The sequence below is a fragment of the Psammomys obesus genome, unplaced genomic scaffold, assembly GCF_907164565.1.
Source record: "Psammomys obesus unplaced genomic scaffold, mPsaObe1.curated_primary_1811, whole genome shotgun sequence".
Taxonomy (NCBI): domain Eukaryota; kingdom Metazoa; phylum Chordata; class Mammalia; order Rodentia; family Muridae; genus Psammomys; species Psammomys obesus.
In genome coordinates, this window is record NW_026585643.1 from 1,676,065 (window position 1) to 1,699,587 (window position 23,523).

At 55.2% G+C, this 23,523-nt stretch overlaps 2 protein-coding genes across 15 annotated transcripts in view; both read left to right on the plus strand.

Annotated features, from left to right (window-relative positions):
* The window catches only part of LOC129683370 (dehydrogenase/reductase SDR family member 4), an 11,406-nt gene extending 6,860 nt beyond the window's left edge, over positions 1-4,546 (plus strand). Inside the window, exons 4-8 of the mRNA XM_055616063.1 lie at positions 1,223-1,293; positions 1,384-1,435; positions 1,702-1,836; positions 2,288-2,343; positions 4,002-4,546. Of these exons, the coding sequence (XP_055472038.1) occupies positions 1,223-1,293; positions 1,384-1,435; positions 1,702-1,836; positions 2,288-2,343; positions 4,002-4,116 (429 nt within the window). The 3' untranslated portion in view covers positions 4,117-4,546. The remainder of the gene's footprint in view (positions 1-1,222; positions 1,294-1,383; positions 1,436-1,701; positions 1,837-2,287; positions 2,344-4,001) is intronic.
* An 823-nt stretch (positions 4,547-5,369) lies between these two features.
* Carmil3 (capping protein regulator and myosin 1 linker 3) lies at positions 5,370-22,507 on the plus strand. Of its 14 annotated transcripts, none has more exons than XM_055615993.1 (40): positions 5,370-5,430; positions 6,948-7,042; positions 7,308-7,358; positions 7,477-7,536; positions 7,618-7,733; positions 7,920-8,017; positions 8,270-8,340; positions 8,443-8,516; positions 8,759-8,834; positions 8,913-9,001; positions 9,518-9,612; positions 9,829-9,915; positions 10,118-10,227; positions 10,366-10,443; positions 10,937-11,013; positions 11,096-11,200; positions 11,291-11,360; positions 11,771-11,852; positions 11,949-12,045; positions 12,178-12,232; positions 12,310-12,482; positions 12,675-12,743; positions 12,933-13,026; positions 13,117-13,215; positions 13,529-13,657; positions 13,829-13,942; positions 14,389-14,564; positions 15,247-15,334; positions 15,470-15,604; positions 15,859-15,922; positions 16,253-16,461; positions 16,943-17,046; positions 17,822-18,137; positions 18,449-18,577; positions 19,410-19,476; positions 19,586-19,675; positions 21,293-21,435; positions 21,587-21,770; positions 21,925-22,044; positions 22,164-22,507. In XM_055615993.1, the coding sequence occupies exons 1-40, from the start codon at positions 5,391-5,393 to the stop codon at positions 22,190-22,192; spliced, it is 4,158 nt and encodes a 1,385-aa protein (XP_055471968.1). In that variant the 5' UTR covers positions 5,370-5,390; the 3' UTR covers positions 22,193-22,507. The 14 variants fall into 14 exon arrangements, with proteins under 14 accessions (XP_055471968.1, XP_055471977.1, XP_055471984.1 ...); XM_055616002.1 differs by having other exon boundaries at positions 22,167-22,507; XM_055616009.1 differs by having other exon boundaries at positions 21,317-21,435.
* Positions 22,508-23,523: the final 1,016 nt, after the last annotated feature.

Genomic DNA, 23,523 nt, shown 5'->3' on the forward strand with positions numbered 1-23,523 from the left:
ACACACACACACACACACACACACACACACACACACACACACACACACTTTTAAAAAAAGAACCAGGGGCTGGGGAAATGACTCAGCTAAGTGCTTGTTGTAAAATCTGGAAGGCCGGCCGTCAGGCCTCTAGTGTGCCTATCATGCCTGCACCTGGGCAGACAGTGACATGGTGTGTGTGTACTGACCAGCCAGTCCTGCTGAATCGTGAGCTCCAGGTGCCGTGACTGACCTCGTATCCAAAACCAAAGATAAGCTAGAGAAGGAACTGAGAAAAATGCCTCAAATTGACTTCTGACTGCCATACACACACACACACACACACACACACACACACACAAACACACAATTAAATAAAACTGATCATGGTGACAGATACCTGAAATCCCAGCACGAGGAAGGCTGAAGCAGGAGGGCTGCCATGAGGTCAAGGCCAGCCTGGGCTACATAGTGAGTTCTAGGATATCCTGGGCTACGGAGTGAGAAAACAAAGCTGTACAGGTATGTGAAGAGGTCACATCAGTCAAAAAGTAAAAAACTTGAATCCAGGTAAGGGATGCTGGACAGTCAGTGTACTTCCATCTCAGATGTTTAGTGAAGTTAGCATGGGGACACAGGAAGTGAGCAACCTACTGCTTAGAACAAGGTAACAAGGTCATACATTTAAATTTTAAATTTGCGATACGGGAATTTCAATTGTAGCATTCACCCCAGCTTCCCCAGAAATGCTCCCTCATTATTCCGCTTTCTGATAAATATCCATCCAGACAGTCCATCCTGGAGGTCCTCCCACTGCGTAAGGGCAGAGGCCAAGGAAATAATAGAACCCCCAGATGTCTCGGGTTGGGCTACACATTCCCTGAGAAACCCAGCCCACTATCGTGTAGGTCCAGGCCGTGGCCCAATTCCAGGTTCTCTCTACTTGGAAAAAAATATAAAAATCCAGCTCGAGATCAACACAAGCATCCCTGAGAGGTCCAGCTGATTGCGGACAGGCTGGGCAAAGGAGAGGTGAACAGGCTCCATTCTGTCTCACCTTACCTGATGAACCGTCATCTATTTGAGTGAGCTGTGAGAGTCAGCCACCTAACCTTGAATCCTAAATTGTCCCATTGTTAGGTCAACCCATGATCCCTATCAACTCTAATAGGCATTTCCGGGGAACCTATGTGAGTCCCGGGCCCTTTCTCATGTTTTTATGTTCTGTTTCTGTTGCCTTCAGATTCTGAGCATTAATGTGACGGCTACAGCCATGATGATAAAAGCAGTGGTGCCAGAGATGGAGAAACGAGGGTACCGATACGGAGAGGAAGCGTGGGGGAGATGGGGCCTGCAGGCGCAGTGGTCTTTATGCTAAGAGAGTCGGCTCTCTTTCCTTTTCAGGGGTGGCTCGGTGGTGATTGTGGGTTCCGTAGCAGGCTTCACTCAATTTCCTGTGAGTACCTACTACTCCTACCTGCCCTCCATCCTACACCATCCATTCCTCCTACTGCCCAAAGAAGTATTTTAGCATCATTCTACCAAGTCCTCTCCCACAAAGGAGACAGATTGCTTCCATGTGACCACAAGACGGTTTCTGACTGTGAACCTTCCCTTACTGGAGGTGCCTTTTTGGTGGTGTTGTTCCCACCCTTGTTGTGCAATTAAGAATAAAAAATTACTTGCAAACTAATAAACTAACTCAACTCTCTTCTCCCCTAGTTTCTGGGCCCTTACAATGTTAGTAAAACAGCTCTGCTGGGTCTCACTAAGAACTTTGCACCTGAGTTGGCCTCCAAGAACATTAGAGTGAACTGCTTGGCACCCGGACTCATCAAGACTCGTTTCAGCAGCTTGGTGAGAAGGAAGAACATCGTACCCCCAGGTCCCTTGGAGGGATGGGGAAGCTCAGTACCCGAGTCCTGAACCCCCATCTACCCCATCCCTGATGCCTGTGCTTTTTCATATCCCCTATCCTTCCCAGACACTTTCCCTGGGACAGACTCCCACATACTTCTTTCCTACTGGGCTCTACCAAGTGAGATAGAGCCAGGAGTTCAGACTGTACCCATATTGTATCCTGTCTCCTAAAGTGGATGAGAATTGAGGGTACCTAGCAAGATGCCTGAATATGACCTAAAAACGATGATGTAGAGGCCAGCGGTGGAGAGAGCAGGAAGTGAAGAAGCAACAAGACATGAAAATTTGAACCCTTCCTCCCAGTTGCTGTAGGGACAGGCAGTTCCTTCCCTTCTCCTCCCTTGATTTCCTCCTCTTGCACATAAAAATATTTCCATTCTTCCTGCAGTTTTGGGAGGACAGATCAAAAGAGGACATCATAAAAGAATCCATGCGTATTACAAGGTAAGCAGTTGTGAGTGAGGGTTAGTGTGGATAGACCAAAGGCTCTCCTCTGGCCCTCAGCCCCACAGCTGGCTCACCATGCTCCTTCTAGACATCACAGGTTCATAGACCCTTCACTCCGGGGACCTGACCAAGGGCACTGCTTTCACTGCCAAGGTGCCAGAGTTGGCACAAGGTAGAACTCTCATTCACTGTCTACCTGGCATCTGGGAGACCAGAACCCAGAAGACAATGGCATTGCCAAAGCTCACACTGATGGCCCTACAACCTAAGTAAAATCAATGAGAAACCTTACCAAAGCCCCGACTCGGCCTGAGGGAATTGCTCACTTCCCCATTAGGCTGGCTGAGCTACACAAACATTCTTGCTAGATCTCCATCACTCCAGGTTCCCTGACTCTCCCTGCCTTCCGGCTTCTCTGGCTTGATCCGTCAAGGACAAATGCTGGCAGTGTCTATCTCTTTACCAGTCCAAACATTCCATACTTCCTCAAAGTCAAGCCAAAGTTGGGCATGAGCTGTTTAGGTTTAGTTCACAGTGTTGCCATCCTAGAGACCCCGGTGAGTGGTCTAAGTCAAAGTCTCTGGATCCTGGCTGCATGTTTGAATCGTCTCGGGGCCTTTGGCAAGTGCAGTTGGTTATGGCACGCTCCCAGGGACTCTTCTTTAATTGGCCCATGGTAGAATTTGCACTTTTTTTTCCTTTTCTTTCTTTTCCTTTTATTAAGCCTCCCAAGTATCTACCCTGTGCAGCTAGGTTGGAGACACACTAGTCTAGCCACTGACACTGTCACCTCTAGAACATAGAGAACATACAGGATCACAATACAAACAATGTGATTTAGCACACTCCTATGAAAACAAGGTTTCTCTGTGTAACTTTGGCTGTCCTGTAACTCACTCTGTAGGCCAGGCCGGTCTGGAACTCAGAGGTCTGCCTGCCTCTGCCAAGGGCTAGGATTAAGGTTGTGGACCACCACCGCCCAGCTTCAAACCTAGTTCTAAAAGGACAAAAAAATAGATTCCGGAAAGGGATCAACTTGATTAGGCCATTTACTGTCAATGAAGACTCTGACACTTGAATAGCCAATATATATATATTCACACACACATGTTGAAATAATTTCTTTTAAAACAAAATAATTGTTCACCATTTTATTGGTCTGACTTTGCATTCTGGTATCTAAAAACAGTGTTTCTATATTTAAATATAACATGGTTTTGCAGGATACAATATTTATGTTTCTGTAAATTATAACCACATAATCATAACTACCCTATTTATAACAGGCAAAAAAAGCTGTACACTGGTTCTGAAAAATGACCTAATAATTTTTAATACGTATGGGTGTTTTGCCTGTGTGTATGTCTGTGTGTTGCATTTGTTCCTTATGCCTCTGCCCCTGTAGGGCAGAAGAAGGCATCACATGCCTGTGGAACTGGAGTTTTTAACCTTTGGGGGCTGCCCGTGTGTGTGCTGGGACTTAAACCTGGGTCCTTTGGAAGAGCAGCTGGCCACTAAATGCTCTTAACGCCGCCGAGCATTCTCATCAGCTGCCACCTGATAATTCTTAAGCAAATGTCACGCCCTGTGAGCCAGATAGATGAGAGAGGCTGGCCTGTTTGACATTTGCTCTGTCCTTGTTTCCTGTCTCCCAGGTTAGGCAAGCCAGAGGAATGCGCAGGCATAGTTTCCTTCTTGTGCTCTGAAGATGCCAGCTACATCAATGGCGAGACAGTAGTGGTCGGGGGAGGAACCCCTTCTCGCCTCTGAGGACCTGGAGACAGCCTACCAGGGCAGTGATTAACTCCAGCTGGTGTTAGGGGTCAGGTGGGGGGGTGCCGTCCACCTTTCCTCTGTGACACTTCCTTGGCACTGCCTAACGTCTTGTTCACCTCACAAAAATCAGCTCTGCACAATGATGAGTTCCTGCTTTCCCTGTAGACAGAGTGTAGTCAGATGAGCATCCCTGCTGTTGCTATGGCCTTGGAAAAGGCTTTGGGGATGGGGCGGGGAGGCGGGGGGGGGGAGTGGAAAGGAGGGGGTGCTGAGAAGGCTGTGGCTACCTTAGTGAGGACCAAGTCCCTCTCACCCCTGTCCCTGGAGAATTTGAACGGAGATAGAAGGGACCTGGAGTGGAAAGAACAGAGATGGAAATGAACAGTTTGCAAATAGGGTACCAATAAAATGAAGATGATCTGAATCAGCGTGTACTCGTTTCTCGGTGTGTCTGATAATTCTGGGCAGTGCTGGACCTCTGGATTCTCCCCAGCCCTCCTCCCTGTCCCCAAGGCCTGAGCTTGACGCTCCAGGGTGGAGGTGTCCGCCTGCCGAGCTGCCTGCCAGCTTTGGGGGGAAGTGGCTCGGGAACTCCCAGGTGCTACTCCTAGCCTCACACTCCCAGGGACGGTGCCAAGGACGCCGCGGGGATCCCCGAGGCTAGACTGGAGAGCAGAGAAGAGCCAACTCCCTCCCGCACGTTCGGACGGGCCTTCTAGCGCCCCGGATTCCGAGTTCCCTCCAGGGTCGGCAAGGACGAGCCGGACGGCTCCGGAGCAGGGAGGAGAGGGAGGGCGGGGCCGCACGAGGATGCCCCGGGGAGGGGTACCGAGGCGCGCACACAAAGAAACGGCGGATTCCGCGCCGGGCGGCCGAGGCGTGGGTGGCACGGCAAGCGGAGAGGCTGCACCCCGCCCCTGAGACGGCTCGGACACCGGGCGCCGCGCTCCGGGCTCCTCACGAGGCAGCCCGCGGGAGGGGTGGTCGCGAGCGCGCGCGGGGTCTCACGCGGCTCGGGAGCTCGGCGCGCATGCTCCGTTGGCCAACGCTCCGAGAGGGGCGGGAGCCCCGGCGCTCGGCAGCCGGGGGGAGGAGCGCTCGCGCAGCCGCCCCTGACGGGAGCGGGCTCCGCCGCTACTGCAGCGCTCAGCGCCGGGCCCTGCCGGAGCCGGGACTAGCATGTGCGGTGCCTCCCGGGAGGCGGCGGCGGCGGCTCCTCTGCAGCAGCGGCAGCAGCAGCAGCAGCGGCGGCGGCGGCGGCGGCCGCCATGGCCAAGGCCAGCGTGGAGCTCACCCGCGAGCTGCAAGGTACGAGGTTGCCTTCGTCTCCGGACGCCCGGTCCGCGAGCATCCAGACCCCGTGCTTTTCTGCGGTTCGCCCCAGCCCGGCGCCTCCCGCCCCCTCACGCGTCCTCGCTCTCAGGCAGTCCCTTCCCCTGCGCCCCAGTCCCAGCTTTGCTCTCCGTGGAGCATCCTCCTCTGCCCCGCTCGCCTCACCCCATCAGGACCTCTCTGTCCCGGGGCCGCCCGTCCCGCTCTTCGGCGACAGGTCCAGGTCCCTGGCGCTCCTGGGGGCTGACTCTCAGCGTTCTTGACCCAGCCCTCCGCAAGGCAGCCAGTCTTCCCTCCCGAGAGTCCCAGCTTTCCCCTAGCCTAGCCGGGCGGGGCCAGGCATTGGGAGCTGCCCCTGGTCCTGACTGCTGCTCAGCTCAACACCCTCCCTCCGCCCGGCCCCGCCCCGGAACTGACCCGGGAGAGGACCCCAGGAACCCGGCAGCGCCTAAGCCAGTGGGTCACAGGAGGGAGTCAGGGCAGAGGGACCCCCGGGCTGAAGCTAAAAGCGAAAGCAGGGTTTCTGCGGCTCATTTCCCACAGCCCCCGTCCCAGCCTTCCCCTTCTTCTGACACACCACCCACATTCTCAAGACCTCTCTGGATCAGTGATTCTCAGATGTAGCTCCTAACCCATCACCCCCCTCCCCGCGCGCGCATCACTGCCACAACCCTGATCCTCAAAGGCAGGAGCACAGGCTAGCCCATGCAGAGAGCAGGACGCTCAAGGATACTCAGAGCCCCGTTGCTACTCTAGAGCTCTCTCGCGCCTACACACGCACTTAGGAGCACAATCATGAAATGTGTGTACACATCTTACAGCAACTACACCCCCACTGCATATATGCACACTCTATCCCTCATTCACACACACGCGCACGCGCACACACACACACACAGAGTGGGGTAACTAGATGGTTCTGTCAGAAGATGTGTACCGGCTCATTGAAACATTAAATCCTTCTCTCACCCCACCCTCCACACAAGAATTGCCTGGCACTGTGCCCCTTTCATATGCAAGCCAACACTCATTCACACTTCTCTGTCCCCACTAATGCCATACTCTGGTTCCCTAGCATCATCAGCAGACAGGCCTACAGCCATAGTAAAGAGCAGGTTCTTACACCCCAGACATTCCCACGAGCTACCCCAACACCCCCTAAACACACACACACACACACACACACACACTGACTCACTGTGTATGTGTTGATGGTCGCTGTAGTGCATGGGTGAGAAAAATTCTTCACACCTTCAGGAGTGTAAGACACATGCTCCCACAGACAGTGTCATTCAGCAACGGTGCCCTGACTCAGGGACACCAGCAGCCAGTTTTCTCCCCACTTTTCTCCAATAACAAAGTCACCAGAAAAGGAAGCTCTCTGCCCCATACCTCCCGGTCCAGTACCTATTTGCCTCTCTTTCTCTCTTTTCATCTGTCCCTCTCTGGAGAGTGGGGGGGGAGGGTTCTGAGCAGGTCCTACCCATCTGCAGACAGCATCCGGAGGTGCCTGAGCCAGGGGGCTGTGCTCCAGCAGCATCGTGTGAAATTGGAGACAAAACCCAAGAAGTTTGAGGACCGAGTGCTGGTGAGAGCGTTGGTCTTGGGGGAAGAGAGGGGACATTCAAGGGCGCCTGAGCCGAAGGGAGGTGGGCAAGACAAACAGTTGGGTTGGTACTGAGGCGACAAAACCTGAGAGAGGGCAGAAGCAGCCTGGGTTGATGTACAGGAGCTGAAGGTAGAACAGCAGAAACACGGGAGGGGGGGTGAGGTGTTTGGGGGCTGATGAGATAAGAGAGGACAAGAGTACCATGGCCCAAGAGCTCAAGAAGCTAAGCTGTTCTACTCTGCAGGCTCTGACTTCTTGGCGCCTCCACCTTTTTCCCCTTAAAGTCCCAGCCAAGGTAAGTCGGGCTGAGGTGGGGGAGGGATTGCCTGGCATGCTCCCTTCAAGTCTAATGACAGCCCCTTACCAGGAGCTGAGCATCCCACCCACCACCCACCCCACTCACTCCCCACCAGGTAGAAAGCTCGTTCAATGTCCTGGAGATCCGTGCCTTCAACACACTCAGTCAGAACCAGGTGAGCCCCCGGGCTCCGGCCCCTATTGGGCCAATGGGAAGAAGGAGTGGACACCTGAGGCTTGCTGTTCCCTCCCCTCAGATCCTGGTGGAGACTGAGCGTGGCATGGTGAGCATGCGGCTGCCTTCGGCTGAGAGTGTGGACCAGGTGACCCGGCACGTGAGCTCTGCCCTCTCCAAGGTCTGCCCTGGCCCTGGGTGAGTGGCAGAAAAGGGGTCTCCCACAGGATTAGACCACAGGCAGATTCCTCCTTCCTGTTGATGTGGGCTCCTGGGACAAGGATGCTCTCTCTGCTCTTCCCTGGAGACACGCACACACCCTAACACAGGAAGAACGGAGAGCCTCCCTCTGCCTCTCTCTGGGACGGCTTGTTCATGTTGCAGGTGTCTGATCCGGCGTGGAAATGCAGACACCCCAGAGGGACCCCGAGATACATCTCCCAACTCTGAAACGTCCACATCTACCACTCACAGTGTGTGTGGTAAGCAGGGGCAGATGTGAGAACGTGGGTTCTGGATTGCCCTGCCCATACCCAGAGCCCTCTCTACATGGATTTTGCCTGAGGGGCTTTTGCGTGCCCTGAGGACTTCATGCTCCCGGATCTCAAGAGGTTTATGGCATGGAAGGAAGCTAGGACACTAGCACATGCAATGACCTTGACCATACCTTGAAGCCCAAGACTGTTTCCCATCCCCCTCACCAACACGGAGCCAGCCTGTCTCCTGCCCTACAGGTGGCTTCTCCGAGACCTATGCCGCCCTGTGTGACTACAATGGCCTACACTGCCGAGAGGAGGTGCAATGGGTGCGTTGGGCAGGGACTTGGCAGGGAATGGGGGGGGGGGTCCAGCAGGAGGGGACAGAGGAGGGGGCCGAAGCAGATGTGAGCCACTTCCGCCTTTCCAAGGATGTGGACACCATCTACCATGCTGAGGACAACCGAGAGTTCAATCTTTTGGATTTCAGCCACTTGGAGAGCCGGTAAGCAGATGGGCAGAAACTTAACCCCCAAGTTCCCAGCCTCACCCTTCCCTTGCTCTTCTCACAGTTCCACTTCCGGTCCTACCCACAGCCCCTGCTTTACTTACCCTTGCAACTCCAACCATCTACCCCACTGCCCTCCCCCCACCTAGCTTTCCCCAGCCCAGCCGTCCCGTTCTTAGTCTCTTCCTCCTTCCCCTGGCTACCAGTTCATCCTTTCTTGTCCTATCCGATGTCCCCAGAGACTTGGCCCTAATGGTGGCAGCCCTGGCCTACAACCAGTGGTTCACCAAACTGTACTGCAAAGACTTGAGACTGGTAAGAACGAGGACTCGGGGGAGAGGGACAGAGTAGTGTTCTTCTTGGCTCTTGACTGCAGGACCCCTCTGTCCTCAGGGCTCAGAAGTACTAGAACAGGTGCTACATACCCTCAGCAAGTCGGGGAGCCTCGAAGAGCTGGTGCTGGACAATGCTGGGCTTAAGACGTGAGGCCAGGCTCCTCTGTGGGCAGTTGTTCCTTCTTCGTGTAGTCTGAGTCCTAGAACGTCAGCGTGTGGCACGAGGGCCCAGGCTGTCATCTAGCTCCTCACTTTACGGTGCAGGCTGGTTCTTAGGCAGGCACACGGCAAGCTGGAGGTCAAACCGGGGGCTCAGATCTCAGCCCCTGATGTCCCAGCAACTTATTTTTCCCCAGAACGTACTGAATGCCCCAAGCAGGGTGGGCTGCTCCAGTCTTAAGAATCCAAAGCTGGGCTTCGCCTCAGCGTGGCTTCCTGGGGTGTGGAATGCCCCCAGGAAATGCAGGAAGTAGCCCCACCTCCCACCTTCCTCAGATCCTGAGTGAAAAACCTCCTTGGTCAGCTCCAAGTTGCACCTCTGTCATGGGGACCTCTAACATTATAGCCACAGCCAGACAGGCAGATAGGAGATGGGGGTGGGCAGCCAGGGGCTGGAGACTTGGGGCTCAGCTCAGGACAAATCCTTCCTCCCCTTCCCTGAAGGGACTTTGTCCAGAAGCTGGCCGGGGTGTTTGGGGAGAACGGGAGCTGTGTGCTGCATGCGCTCACTCTGTCCCACAACCCCATCGAGGACAAGGGTGAGCCCTAGCCCTGAATCCTATCCCCACTGCAATGCAGACCCTTATCCCAGCCCAGAGCCCAACCTAGGTCTGAACAGAGCCTGAGGATCGCCCCTCACCCAAGCACCTCCATCCTTGACCCCAGGCCTACACCCAACTCCAGCCCCTGCCTGATCACGCCACCTCACCCACTAGCAGCCATTCACAAGGCCACATCCTCTCTCCGCTCCCCAGGTTTCCTCAGCCTGAGCCAGCAGCTTCTCTGCTTCCCTACCGGCCTCACCAAACTGTGCCTGGCCAAGACTGCCATTTCCCCTCGAGGTACTCACACCGGGACCCCTGGCCTCTGACCCTTCTTAAAGGCTGCCTGAGACATTAGGCCCTGCGGGTGTACCCACACAAGCACAAACATCCCAGGGACTGGGAGAGGGACAAGAATCACGCGGGAGGTTGGGGGATCATTTGTGTTAAGAGGGTGAGGTGGAGATGGGGGTCAACCCAGCTCAGTGCCTGCTGTGCTCAGGGCTGCAGGCACTGGGCCAGACCTTTGGGGCCAACCCGGCCTTTGCCAGCTCCCTTCGATACCTGGACCTGAGTAAGAACCCTGGGCTGCTTGCCACAGATGAGGCCAATGTGAGTCCATGAAACGCAGCCTCAACCACCTACAAAAGCATGCTTGGGACTCAGGGGCCAGGGAGCCACTATCCTACGGCTCTCAGGAGTAGGGAGAGGCTACCACACCTTTCCCTTCCTCTACCCTGTCTTCTTCAGGCCCTCTATAGTTTCCTGGCCCAACCCAACGCCTTGGTACACCTGGACCTTTCAGGGACTGACTGTGCCGTTGACTTGGTGAGGGGTTGGTGACAGAGGGAGCCAGACAGAAAGGTTTGAAAAAGCACTGGGAGGGGAGCGTCCACCTCACCCTCCTTCCCTGAGTACAGACACGGGCAAAGCTACAAGGATGACTTCAGACCCATCCCATAGTGTACTGTGTGCACTTTCATCGGATCACAAGGTCATATTCAGATCATACTGGCTTTGCCTAAAAATAGACCCCTACTCCATTCCTGGCACACAGCTCTGTCCACTAGCAGGAAAGAACATTTCCCCTAACTTAAGAAAATGCTCCTTGGAGCCAGCCTTGGCCCTATTTTACAAACACTGCCTCCGATTCGCTCCATTTTCCTGCCTCCCACGGAAGAGCTAAGCGGGGCTTTAAGAAGCTGAGTGGGCATTCTCGGTGGAGCCTCAGAGAGAGAAATGCCAGGAGAGAAATGTGACGGGGGTACGAAGGGGGCCCACCCTTCCCAGATCTTTTCAGACCCACTGTGTCACCCCACAGCTTCTGGGCGCTCTACTTCATGGCTGCTGCTCCCACCTCACCTACCTCAACCTGGCTCGAAACAGCTGCTCCCACAGGTGGGGGCAGCAGGGTGGGGAGGGATAAGGAATCCATGTCCATAGCAAGCCCCCCCCCCACTGACTCCTGGGGTCTCCACAGGAAGGGCCGGGAGGCCCCACCAGCCTTCAAGCAGTTCTTCAGCAGCGCCTACACCCTGAGCCATGTCAACCTGTCAGCCACAAGGCTGCCCCTGGAGGCCCTCAGGTTGGGTGGGTGAAGAGTTGGAGGATGCCTGAGGGAGCCATGGAGGTGTGAGGAGGGGTAAAGGCGGGCCTCCTGGCTTTCTTATTACAGGGCACTTCTTCAGGGCCTCTCCTTCAACAGCCACCTCAGCGATCTGCACCTGGACCTTAGCAGCTGTGAGGTGAGCCCCATTGCTCCCATCTGCCAGCCGCCATACCAGTGCCCCACAGTCCAGACTTAGCTCCATGCTGCCGCCCCACTGCACACACACACGCACACACACGCACACCAGTGGGGAGCAGAGAGAGAAGAGCTCTCTAGCCTGATGGCCATCCAAGTTCAGACTCCAGTGTCTAAAGCTTTGGGTGACAGATACCAGGCTTGCCCAGAAGAGGGCAGGAACAAGCTGTCTTCAAAGCAGCAGCTTTGGGGAGAGAGGGGAAACCCCTGGGGTAGGGAGGTTCACACCCAAGACCCCATGTGACTTCAAGTCCTTGAGTGGCTGGCGTGCTATCTCAGCATTAAACGTACTCATCGCCTACCTCCTCCATCCACCCGTTGCGGCCTCTCACCCTGTCCCTGTCCCTGCAGCTCCGCTCTGCAGGAGCCCAGGCCTTGCAGGAGCAGCTGGGGGCTGTCACCTGTGTGGGCAGCCTCGACCTATCTGACAACGGTGAGTAGGACCACAGCTTCAGCATAGGGGTGAAGCCCTGAGGAGACTTCCGCTGGCCTGGGCTTCAAGGCCAGGACTCCCTCATCTACTCAACAGGGTTTGACTCGGACCTCCTGACGCTGGTACCTGCACTTGGCAAGAACAAGTCCCTCAAGCACCTGTTCCTGGGGAAGAACTTCAATGTCAAGGCCAAGTGAGCCCCTCCCTGTGCCTGCAGACCCCGCTCCTGTCCTCCATGACTCCTATATTACCTCTAGCCACCTTCTCCCCTGATAGTAGCCTGCCCCTGTCCCCTTCCCTCCTACTCTGATCCCCCCCCCCACAGGACTCTGGAAGAGATCCTTCATAAGCTGGTACAGCTGATCCAGGAGGAGGACTGCGTGAGTGACGGGGCCGAGGAGGGACCTTCGGGTGGGTGGTGGCAGAGACGGACCCCAACCTCCACGCACCTGCTCAGTCCCTGCAGTCACTGTCCGTGGCAGACTCCAGGCTGAAGCTTCGAACCAGCATCCTCATCAATGCCTTGGGCAGCAACACCTGCCTGGCCAAGGTGGATCTGAGCGGCAATGGCATGGAGGACATCGGGGCCAAGATGCTGTCGAAGGCGCTGCAGATAAACTCTTCCCTCAGGTGAGGCACTCGCCTCCACCCTCAACCCGCTAGTGCACACACCTGTTCAAAAGGGAGGCCTCTCTGCCTTCCACTTCAGGACCTGTGCCTGAGTCAACCTCATTATGGGGGGCAGGGGGGCAAAGAGGTTAGACCTCTGGTCCTACTGAGGAGCCAGAGAGAGCGGCGGTAACTGGTGTCGCCCTCCCCCAGAACCATCCTGTGGGATCGGAACAATACGTCGGCCCTGGGCTTTCTGGACATCGCAAGGGCCCTGGAGAGGTGAGTAGACCAGAGCTCTGGCCGGATGCAGGCCCCAGGCTCCCTGTGCCAGGACCAGGATTAAACTACCCTCGGGACATCCCAGCTCCCTGACCTATGGAATAGGGAAATAGGGAGCAAGAAGAGGCCTGGGGGCGGGGCTCCCCCTTCATTTCCCCCCCCCCACCTAATGCTAGTACTATTTCACAGCAACCACACCCTACGCTTCATGTCCTTCCCTGTGAGCGACATCTCTCAAGCTTACCGCAGTGCCCCCGAGCGCACAGAGGACGTGTGGCAGAAGGTGAGAGGTCGAGCTTTAAGCGGTGTGGAGACCGCATAGGGACAGCGAGGCAGCCCATGCCCTCAGCCCTGACCCTTCCATCACCTCTAGATCCAGTGGTGCCTGGTGAGGAACAACCACTCCCAGACATGCCCTCAGGAGCAGGCCTTCAGGCTGCAGCAGGGCCTGGTGACCAGCAGCGCCGAGCAAGTAAACATTTCCCTCCCAGGAACATGGGGCACGCAGGGTACACATGTGACGTGGGAAGCACACGGACGGGCATCGTGTGCTGCCCCAAACTGGACGGTGCTAAAAGATATGCTGATATTGGGCCCCAAATATACGCAGGCACATAGCAGCCAAGGGGTCCAGAGGACCCGGGAACTTAACTAGGTATTCAGGGAGGGCGTTCCAAGGAGAGAAACCAGGCCATGAAGGGGTAGCACCGCCACCTCTGTAAGTGCTGGCAGCATGGCCCGAAGGGTCTGACCTGGGACCGCTGACACTCGCCGCCGTGCTCCAGATGCTGCAGCGGCTGTGTGGACGAGTGCAGGAGGAGGTGCGGGCCCTGCGGCTGTGTCCCCTGGAGCCTGTACAGGACGAGCTGCTCTACGCCAGGGACCTCATCAAGGACGCCAAGAACTCCCGAGCGGTGAGCCCTCCTCCACAGCCCACGCCTCCCGACAGTCTGCAAAGCCAAGGACTTCCTGCCCCGCATTCCGGAGCAGGGGTCTCTAAGCGCTACTCCATTCACCTGGCCCCCTCGCCTGGGGACCCGGTGGGGCCTGCTTCTGAGCTCTGAAGAGAACCCCTTCCTTCCCAGCTGTTTCCCAGCCTCTATGAGCTGGGCCACGTGCTGGCCAATGACGGGCCTGTTCGGCAGAGACTGGAGTCAGTAGCCAGTGAGGTATCCAAAGCTGTGGACAAGGAGCTTCAGGCAAGTTCTAGGAGAGGAAGGAGGCCATTGGTGGGAGCCCGGCGTTGACTAAGGCAGAAGTCAGAGCGAGGAGGCCAGAGGAGGAAACAGAGCTGAGACTCGCCCATACTCCTCTCTGCCTGCAACACCTATGGCCTCAGAATTATTTCTTTGTGCTAGCTGAAGCCTGGGATCCCGACCTGCAACCCCTTCCTTCCCCCGATTCTGATCCTTGGGCTGACTCTCCCCTGTCAGTATGGTAGGGTGGAAGGTCAATGACCAAGGCAGAGAACCCTGAGTGTCCAAGGTTCTGGCACTAATGGCTATGTGACCTTGTTAGGTTCCTCCACCACATCACTACACACACACACACACACACACACACACACACGGTAGATGAGCTAAAGACTTGACTGTGGTCCTAGCCCTGATCTCTCCCCGCTTGGGGCCTCCTCCTTCCTCCTCAGGTGATTCTGGAGTCCATGGTCAGCCTAACGCAGGAATTATGCCCTGTGGCCATGCGGGTGGCAGAAGGGCACAACAAGATGCTGAGCAACGTGGCGGAGCGTGTCACTGTGCCCCGGAACTTCATCCGAGGAGCGCTGCTGGAGCAGGCGGGCCAGGACATCCAGAACAAGCTGGAGTGAGAGGCAGAGAACGGGGGGATGAGGCTGGACCTGGCCCAGCGCACTTAGGGAGTTTGGAGCTGTCAGCAATGAATAATGGATGGATAACCTTCCATTATAAGGGATAAATCTTTAACTATTGCAGTCATGCTATTTAGGGTCTGACTGGTCTTTGCCCTAGAAACCCGGGTGCTGAGGTGAGGCACAAGGGTTCGGGGTGGGCCAAAGATAGGTATATATTCCAGGAATTACCTTCTGAAGGCAAAATACCGCCTCCTCAGAAACAGTGGCAAAGGAAAGTGTAAATCAGGAGTACGAGTATGTTCCCTTCTTCCTAATCTTCAGGAAGCCCCTTCATTTCATTTGGGTGTAGGCATCACCTCTCGCTAAAGTTAGGGGAGTCAGTGTAACGGGCAGCTCAAGGCTCACTCACCACCCAGTTTACCCAGATCTGTGCCACTGGTGCTCCTGGCCCAGAGCTGCCTTGTTCCTTCTCCTCCTTCAGTTCCTCTTTGCCCACGTACACCTAAGCTGAAATGATCGCTGTCTGGGCCCTGCACATGTGTGTGTAGAGAGATGGGTGTACTGGACCCAAGGGGCTGCCAACAAGAACTCCGTTATGAGGCATCTGGGGATCGGTGGGGTAGAGGCCCAGGGGTCAGGCATTAAGCAGCTGAACAGCCCCACCTGTACCTACAGTGAGGTGAAGCTCTCCGTCGTCACCTACTTGACCAACTCCATAGTGGATGAGATCCTGCAGGAGCTGTACCACTCCCACAAGAGCCTGGTAAACATCCCGAGCCCACAAGGACTCAGGCCTTCCCTCTGTCCTGAGCCATGCTGTCTCTCCAGGCCCCTTTCCTCCAGGGTCAGGGAAGTGAGCGTGTTCCTCAGGGTCCCGTTGATGCCTGTCCTTCCTCAGGCCCGGCACCTGACCCAGCTAAGGACACTGTCAGATCCACCAGGAGGGGCAAGCCAGGGGCAGGATCCGTCTTCCCGAGGCAGAGGCAGGAACCATGACCATGAAGAAACAGATGATGAACTTGGGACCAACATCGTGAGCCCCAGTCTTCCCATCCCCTCTTTCACCTGAGTCCTGTCCCTCAACCTACACGACTGTCACTCCTCACTTCTCAGACTCTACCTCACTGCACCCAGCCTCTCCTCCACCCCGGTCCACACCACACTCTTCCCTCATTCCAGGTCCTCAAGCCACCTGAGGCAGGGTAGACTCTAAAGGAAAGGCTCTGAGGGGAGCGGTGAGAGAGTCCAGATCAGGGCTTGGCCCACTTTTTGTCTCCATTTCTGCAGGACACTATGGCCATCAAAAAGCAGAAACGCTGCCGAAAGATCCGGCCAGTGTCTGCCTTCATCAGTGAGTCTACAGCCTCAGTTGAAAGCAGTGGTTCTCAACCTGTGGGCCATGGCCCTTTCATGGGGGTCCCCTAAGACCATTGGAAACACAGATATTTACATTATGATTTGTAAAAATAGCAAAATTACAGTTATGAGGTAGCAATGAAAATAATTTTATGGCTGGGGGTGACCATAACATGAGGAACTGAATTAATGAGTCACAGCATTAGGAAGGCTGAGAATCATTGGTCTGATGTCCTCCACATCCTACCCTTTGCCAGGCTCCCCTCCCCTTTCTTTTCTCTGCCTCTCCATTCTGATTCTCTTTGTAATGCTACTGCCTCCACAGGTGGAAGCCCCCAGGACATGGAAAGCCAACTGGGGAGCCTGGGGATCCCCCCTGGCTGGTTCTCGGGACTTGGGGGCAACCAGCCCACAGCAAGCGGCTCCTGGGAAGGCCTATCTGAGCTACCCACTCATGGCTATAAACTAAGGCATCAAACACAAGGGAGGCCTCGGCCTCCCAGGACCACCCCACCAGGACCTGGTCGGCCCTGTGTAAGTCCCAAAGGCCTCACAAAAGAATCGGCTTTCCTCGGCAATGCCGGACCCAGGGCTCCAAGCTTTAGGACCCAGACTGACAAGAGTCAAAACATACTTGATAAGCAATCTGTCTTTGGTGTTTGTGATGGCGTAAACCAATAGTCCCAGTTACTCAGGAGACTGAGGCAGGAGCTGTCACTTGAGCCCCCAGATTCACAGCCAGCCTGGACGGCACAGTAAGACATCCCTTCCATCTGAAAAATAAAAGGGGGGAAAGGTAGGAAAAAGAGGGAAAGAAGGGAGGAAAGGGGGAAGAGAGAGAAATCTCTCTTGCCAGGCAGGGACGGTAATGGACAAAGCTGAGAGCCTGTACACCTAGAAAATGTCCTGTCAAATTGGAGTCTAACCGTTCACGGGGCCAAGTCCAAAGGGGAAGGCCCTGGAAATCTCTGAGAGGACAAGAGGCGGGACTTCCTGCACCTGACTTTCCTCTCAGCAGGTACCAGTAGCTGGGCCTCGGCAGGAGAATGGGATGGCCACCCGCCTAGACGAGGGGCTGGAGGACTTCTTCAGCAGAAGGGTCATGGATGAAAGTTCCAGGTACGACACACGCTCCCCCCAGCAGGCCACAGGCTCCACAAGGGCTCCTTTGTCCTCCAGTTCCCAGGGGAGTCGCCCCAACCACAGTGCCCCCCCTTGACCCAGTGAGTCTCAACCTTCCTAACGCTGAGACCCTTGAATTCAGTTCCTCACGTCGTGGCGACCCCCAACCATAAAACCGTTTTCTTGCTATTTCATAACTATAAGTTTGTTACTGTTATGAATCGTAAAGTAAATATCTGATGTGCGGGTTATCTGATAGGCGACGCCTGTGGAAAGATCGTTCCTCTCCAAATGGGGTTGCCACCCACAGGTTGAGAACCACTGCCCTAGCCATTCTCTCCGGGAAATTTCTCCACATTCCCTCCCTGCCCCACCCGTCTTCTAGCTCCCTAGCCTGAGAATAGATGGAGCCAGCATTTCCTGCTGGCTAGAGTCTGGGGTTAGGGACAGGTCAGCCGTGACAGCCCCGGATGGAGTGCCCTTCTGCAGCAGGGGACCCTGCTCTGTCACTGTCATGCAGATCCCCCAGGGACCATAGAGAAGCCATGTCATTTGGAGAAGCTGAAAGAGAGAATTAGGGGAGGAGATCTAGAAAAGAGTCAGTTTGGGTTCAAGAGGCCACTGACGGTTTACAACAGAGAGAGTATGGGCAGCATTCCCTGCTAGAGCGCCAAGCTACAGGGAGGTCAGGCCAGGGAGGAGAGCGGGAGACTTGGTACACGCTGAAGGCTCCAGCACCAGCTTTGTCACTAACCCACCGCACTCTGCCCAGCTACCCCCGGACTCTGAGAACCATGCGGCCAGGCCTCTCAGAGACCCCACTGCCTCCACTCCAGAAGAAGAGGCGGAGAGGACTGTTCCACTTCCGCCGGCCCCGGAGCTTCAAGGGGGACAGGGGACCGGGGTCCCCCACTGCTGGACTCCTCCTCCCTCCGCCCCCACCTCCACCCCCAACTCAGGAGAGCCCTCCCAGCCCAGACCCCCCAAGCCTTGGCAATAACTCATCCCCTTGCTGGAGCCCAGAGGAGGAGAGCAGCCTCCTTCCTGGATTTGGAGGGGCCCGGGGGTCTTCCTTCTGCAGGAAGATGGTAAGTGAGGCCGAGGTGCTGCAGTCCCCATTTCTCCTGGCCCACACACTGACCACTCCCTGACCCTAACCCAGCCTTCGTGGGAGAATGCTAGACTCGGGGCTCTGCAGAAAGATGCTCATTCAGATTCCTTTCTTCTTGAGAGTGATCCAGAATACGCTGTGTCCGGATGAAGACGTTGGAAAGATTCCCCCTGGAGTCTGGGCAGGGCTTCCCCCAGAGCTAGGGTCTCCCTGAGGCATCAGACCTCCCCGCAACAACCCTGCTACCTAGAAAGTCTCTGGTGCCTTTAACAAGAGACTTTGTTCTAGGGCACAGAGAGGTTGGAGGCAGGGGAGGGAGCCCCAGCCGCTGGCACGGCGCAGCAACCAAGGGCACATGGTGTTGCCCTTCCTGGCTTGGGAAGAACCAAAGGTTGGAGCTTTGATGGAAAGCGAGAGGTGAGGGGGGGCCTGGGGTGACAAATGTGGAGTCCTGTGGGTTCCTTCCAACACCCCACTTCCCTTATCCTTGGCGATCAATGGACAAGGCAGGTGTCTATCCACATTGGTAACATGGGATCCAGGGCTGGTTCCCTTCTGTATTAGAGCAGAGGTTCTCAGCGTGTGGGTCAGCGGACCCTTTCACAGTGTTCACCTAAGACCATCAGGGAAAACACAAAACACGGATATTTACGTTATGATTTGTAACAGTAGCGAAATTGCAGCTATGAAGTAGCAACAAAAATAATTTTATGGTGGGGCGGGGGCTCCCCACACCGTGAGGAACTATTAAAGGGCCACAGCATTAGGAAGGTTGAGAACCTCTGTATTAGAGCTTGTAATAAGGGTCAAAAAAGGGGTAAGGATCATAAAAACACTTGCTTTTAGTGCTCTGTTTTCCAAACTTTCATAGCTGTGTCAACAGCCTTCATGATGGATTTTTACCTTATGCCTGAGCACCTAGTTAAAATTTCCATCGTACGTTTCTTTAAACCAGTTAACCTGTTCAAATTTAGTCTGGACCTAATCATCATCACCTGTAAAATCACAGGCATTTTGTAAGACTCCTTTTCTGCTACAACATATAACTATTAAGATAGCAGTGTGTCCATTGGTGTGAAGCTTACGCCCCCAGGGGATATGGGTGTTCCTCTTTGGAAACAAAGTCTAACTAAGTATCTAGGAACTAGTAACGTGACTGACAGGAGCCTCTGAGGCAGAAACTCTTTGTCAGCTGCAGTCCCCACTTAGAGAAGACCTTTTTCACAACCTGACTCAGCTGTCCTTTTAGGGCCCAGGCCCAGACCAGGAGGACAGTACCCAGGCCTGGCAGAAACGACGCTCTTCGGATGATGCAGGTGAGGCTGGCCACGCTCACTCCTCCAGCCCCTGTCTCCTAAAAAGCTCCTAATTCCCCCATACCTTTCCCCTTCTTTCCATCTCCTCCCCTGCACACCCCAACTCCAGGGCCTGGAGCCTGGAAGCCACCCCCACCCCCACAAAGCTCCAAGCCAGCCTTCAGCGCCATGCGCCGAGCAGAGGCCACATGGCACATAGGTATGTAAAGCCCTTTTCTTGGCTAAAAGCAATGTAAAGCTCAAAGAGATGAAAGCCATGACTCCCTGCAATGGGGAATGTTCAACCAAGGAGAGGTGGTGAGAAATCAACACTGAGAACAAGTCTCGAGACATCCGCAAAGATACATCCAAAACAGACAGACAGCCTGATCCAAACCCAGGCTCCGCAGACGGTGCTGAAGAATTCTCTAAGACAGGTGATGCGCTGGTCACTGCTGTTACAGAGGTCCCTCTATAAATGAGGCACCATTCCATACCTTAGCTGAGAAAGGGAGCGTGTCCAGCGGCCAGCAAGTGTGGGCTGCGTCATCAAACACTGCCACCCTGCGGATCACCCTGTCCTCACAGCTCTCAGAGAAGCACCCCCAAAGAAGCAGCATTGGCTCTGCCCTGGAGGTCAGAGTTTTGAGCCTTAGTCCCACTCAGCCACCAGTGACCTCAAGCAGGTCACTTACTTTCCACCTTGATGATTGGTTTGAAAGAGAGAGGGACTTACCTGACGTGTCCCATTTCCCTCCTTCTGGGTTCAGAGCACCACCAACCTAAGCCACTAAAGAAAAGCTAGACAGCCCAGAGTCAATTCAAGTTCCCTAAGGCCTGGGATATGCTCCTGGCCCTATCAACACAGACCAAATCTTCCCAGAGGCTCAGAAACCTCCCCCACTCCTATTCCTAGGCTAGGGCATAGGACCAGAAGAAGAAAAGAGATGAGGAGGTGAGCTGGACGAGGTGGTTCACTCCTGTAAGCCTGTGATCCCAGCACTCAGGGAGGCAGAGGCAGGTGGAGCTCTGTGAGTTCAAGGCCAGCCTAGTCCACAAATCAAGTCCAGGACAGCCAAGGCTACACAGAAGAACCCTGTCAGAGAGAGAGAGAGAGAAAGAAAGAGAGAGCTGGCAGGTCTGGTCTGGGCAGTACCTACTCCCCATTGTCCCATCCTGTTCCTCTCTGTCCTTTCCCCTACATCTCCTGTAGTGCTAGTGTAAGGTCTGGCATACCCACACAAGGCCACTAGTATTGAGGGCACTCTACTCTGCCCTCTAAGGCCAGCCCAGTGTTGGGGGCAGCTTTACTGATTTTCTGTCCCTGGCACAAAACAGATGAAGCACTCAAAACAGGTCTTCATCCTTCTTTTAGTAAACCACGGTAGCCAGGCAGTGCACTGAGAGACAGACACAGCAGCTGACAGGAACTCCACTTTGTTCTCATGTGGCTTAAAGTCACAGGCAAGCACGTTATGGCATCTCCCCTTAAGGCTCCCAACTGTCTAAATCAGACTCGTAGGCAGTGCTGAAAAGTTCCAGGCTGCAGCCTTGGCAGGGCCCTGGGGCACTGCGGTCCTGACTAGACAGCTGTGCCTGTGGAGCCAGGAGGTCTTTTATCCTGACTCTCAGAAGGAAAAGGACTGAGCCCTGCCAGCCCCAGATGATGGCCTCAGGGCAAGCCTGGGAACCAGTGGCTAGGACATGTCAGAATGGAAGAAGATGTGGAAAGCAGAAATGCCGGAGCAAATGAGTTCTGATGGGGGCAAAGTCCTAGCCTTGCTGGGCATCATAGGAAAAGTAACAGGAGGGCTCTGAACAAATGCCATTTCTGTAGCTTCTCCTGTCTGCTATCTCCCAGCTGAGGAGAGTGCCCCCAACCACAGCTGCCAAAGCCCTAGCCCAGCTTCCCAGGATGGAGAAGAGGAAAAGGAGGGAACCTTATTCCCAGAGAGGACGGTCCCGCCTAGGAATGCCAAGGTGAAGGCCAGAAGATGGATGGGGAGGGTGTTTTGAAGGGGTAAAGATACTAAAAGAACTAGGAATGCCGGGTGAAGGTCAATGGTGGACGGAGAGGATCCTTTGGAGGAGTCACAGACTAACTGACCCAATATCTTCCTCACTCTGCCAGCTACAGGACCCCCCTGTGGGTCCACGCCCCCCTAAGCCAGTGGCTGTGCCCAGGGGCCGCAGGGCCCCCCAGGTGCCGGGAGGCAGGGAAGAGGCTGAGAGTGGCAGCGGCGCTGCCCCAGCCATCAACAAACCGAGGCTGAGACTGGGCTCCCAGCAAGACCAAGAGGAGCCGGAAGTACAAGGTCTACCCTGAGCCGGGACGTGGGAGGACCCTGGGGCTTTGGTCCCCACAACAGAACCCCTTCCAGGCCTCAGAACGGGGATAAGCAACAAGCCTGGGGGAACACCCAGCTTGTAAGACCCCTTGTGTGCCAAGCTTGCCATGCCTCGTTTCAGGACCCTCTGATCTGGGCCGCCGAACAGCCCCCCTGAAACCCAAGAGAACGAGGCGAGCACAGTCCTGTGACAAACTGGAACCGGATAGAAGACGACCGCCTGACCCTACAGGGGCCTGTGGTGAGACAACAGGTCCCCTTCCCACTGCGCTGTCAAACATGGCATCCCTTCAAGGACCGACACTGGGTGTGGCTGGCTCTCTTTGCCCAGGAAACAGGGTTCCCTGGATTTGTCCCCAGCAGGAACCAGTGAACCAGGAACAGACTGATGGCTACTGAACACCCTCCCCAGCCTTCCTCGACGCGTGCCTCATAAGGACTCAGGCCCCACCCACCCCTGCTCTCCCATCCCTGCCAGCCCTTGTCCTCCAGGGCAGCACCACTAAGTAGGCATAGGGGAGCAGGAGTGGGGACTGGGAGGGAGGGAGCGGCCTGAGGCATGGAGGCCTCACACCTGCCTCGAGCTGCCTCTACAGAGAGCTTTGGGCAGAAGCTGTCTCTTCCCCTGGAGGGAGGGTAGATCTCTGCCTCTCTATGGCCAGGGGCTCTCTCCCCACTTGTATAGAATAATAAAACAAAAACAAAATCACTGTCTGCCTCTAGTCTCCTATACCTCCACCCTATACATCGCGCCCACCTCACCCTCTTCTCGTGAGCCCCCAGGGTTGGGCCACGGTCGGAGAAAGTAAAGAACAGCTCACAGGTACGAGTCTGGGGCTCCAGGAGGAGATGCTGGAATGACAGAAGTGCTGACAAAGAATGGCAAGTGGTGGGTTCTGTGCAGGATCCGGGCTGTGAAAGAGACTAACGCGGCAGGGAAAACACAGCGGTTTTCTAGCTCTAGGGATCGTGTTAGGATCAAAAGACCCTAGTCAGTGTAGCAGGGAAGCTTGTGTGCATGTGTGTGCCTGTGCTCACACATTCGCTCACCAACATACTGAACGCTGTGCTAGCCGATGGGTGCCCTTTTAACATTTTATTCTGTGTACCTGCATATGAGCAGACGTGTCGCAGCATGCAGGTGGCAGTCAGAACATACTTGGGGGAGTCAGGCCTCCCCTACCATGTGGGTCCCAGGATCAGACTCATGTCCCCAAGTTTAGTGGCAGCAGCCCTTTCCTGCTGAGCCATCTCCACAGCCTTCCTTTAGATACTCGTTTTTTTATTCACATGTATGAATGTTTTCCCTACATGTATGTACCATGCCTGTTAGCTGTGGAGGCTAAATGGGGGCATCAGACCTCCTGGAACTGGGGTTACAGATGGCTGTGAGCCACCCTGTCGGTGCTGGATATCCAGGTTCCCTGAAAGCAACAAGGGCTCTAAAGCACTGAGCCTTCTCCAGCCTCCTGTGGACGTTACTTTTTCAAAGCCTCTATCTTTATTTTATGTGTATGGGCTTTGTGCTTGTTTGTATGTCTGTGAGCCACATGCATGCAGTGCCCATGGAGGCAAAAAGAGGGCATTAGATTCCCTAGAACTGGAGTTACAAGTGGTTGTGAGCCGCCATATGGGTGCTGGGAATGGAACCCAGGTCCTTGGGAAGAGCAAGCAGTGCCCTTAACTGCTGATCTACCTCTCCAGCCCCACCCGTGAAAAC

Excerpts from the sequence above, each read along its gene's own strand:
- Carmil3 (XM_055615948.1), top strand. The coding sequence starts at position 5,391 with ATGGCCAAGGCCAGCGTGGAGCTCACCCGCGAGCTGCAAG. Across the intron at positions 8,018-8,269 it reads TACCACTCACAGTGTGTGTG|GTGGCTTCTCCGAGACCTAT; the intron begins GTAAGCAGGGGC and ends CCTGCCCTACAG. Across the intron at positions 9,916-10,117 it reads GACTGCCATTTCCCCTCGAG|GGCTGCAGGCACTGGGCCAG; the intron begins GTACTCACACCG and ends TGCTGTGCTCAG.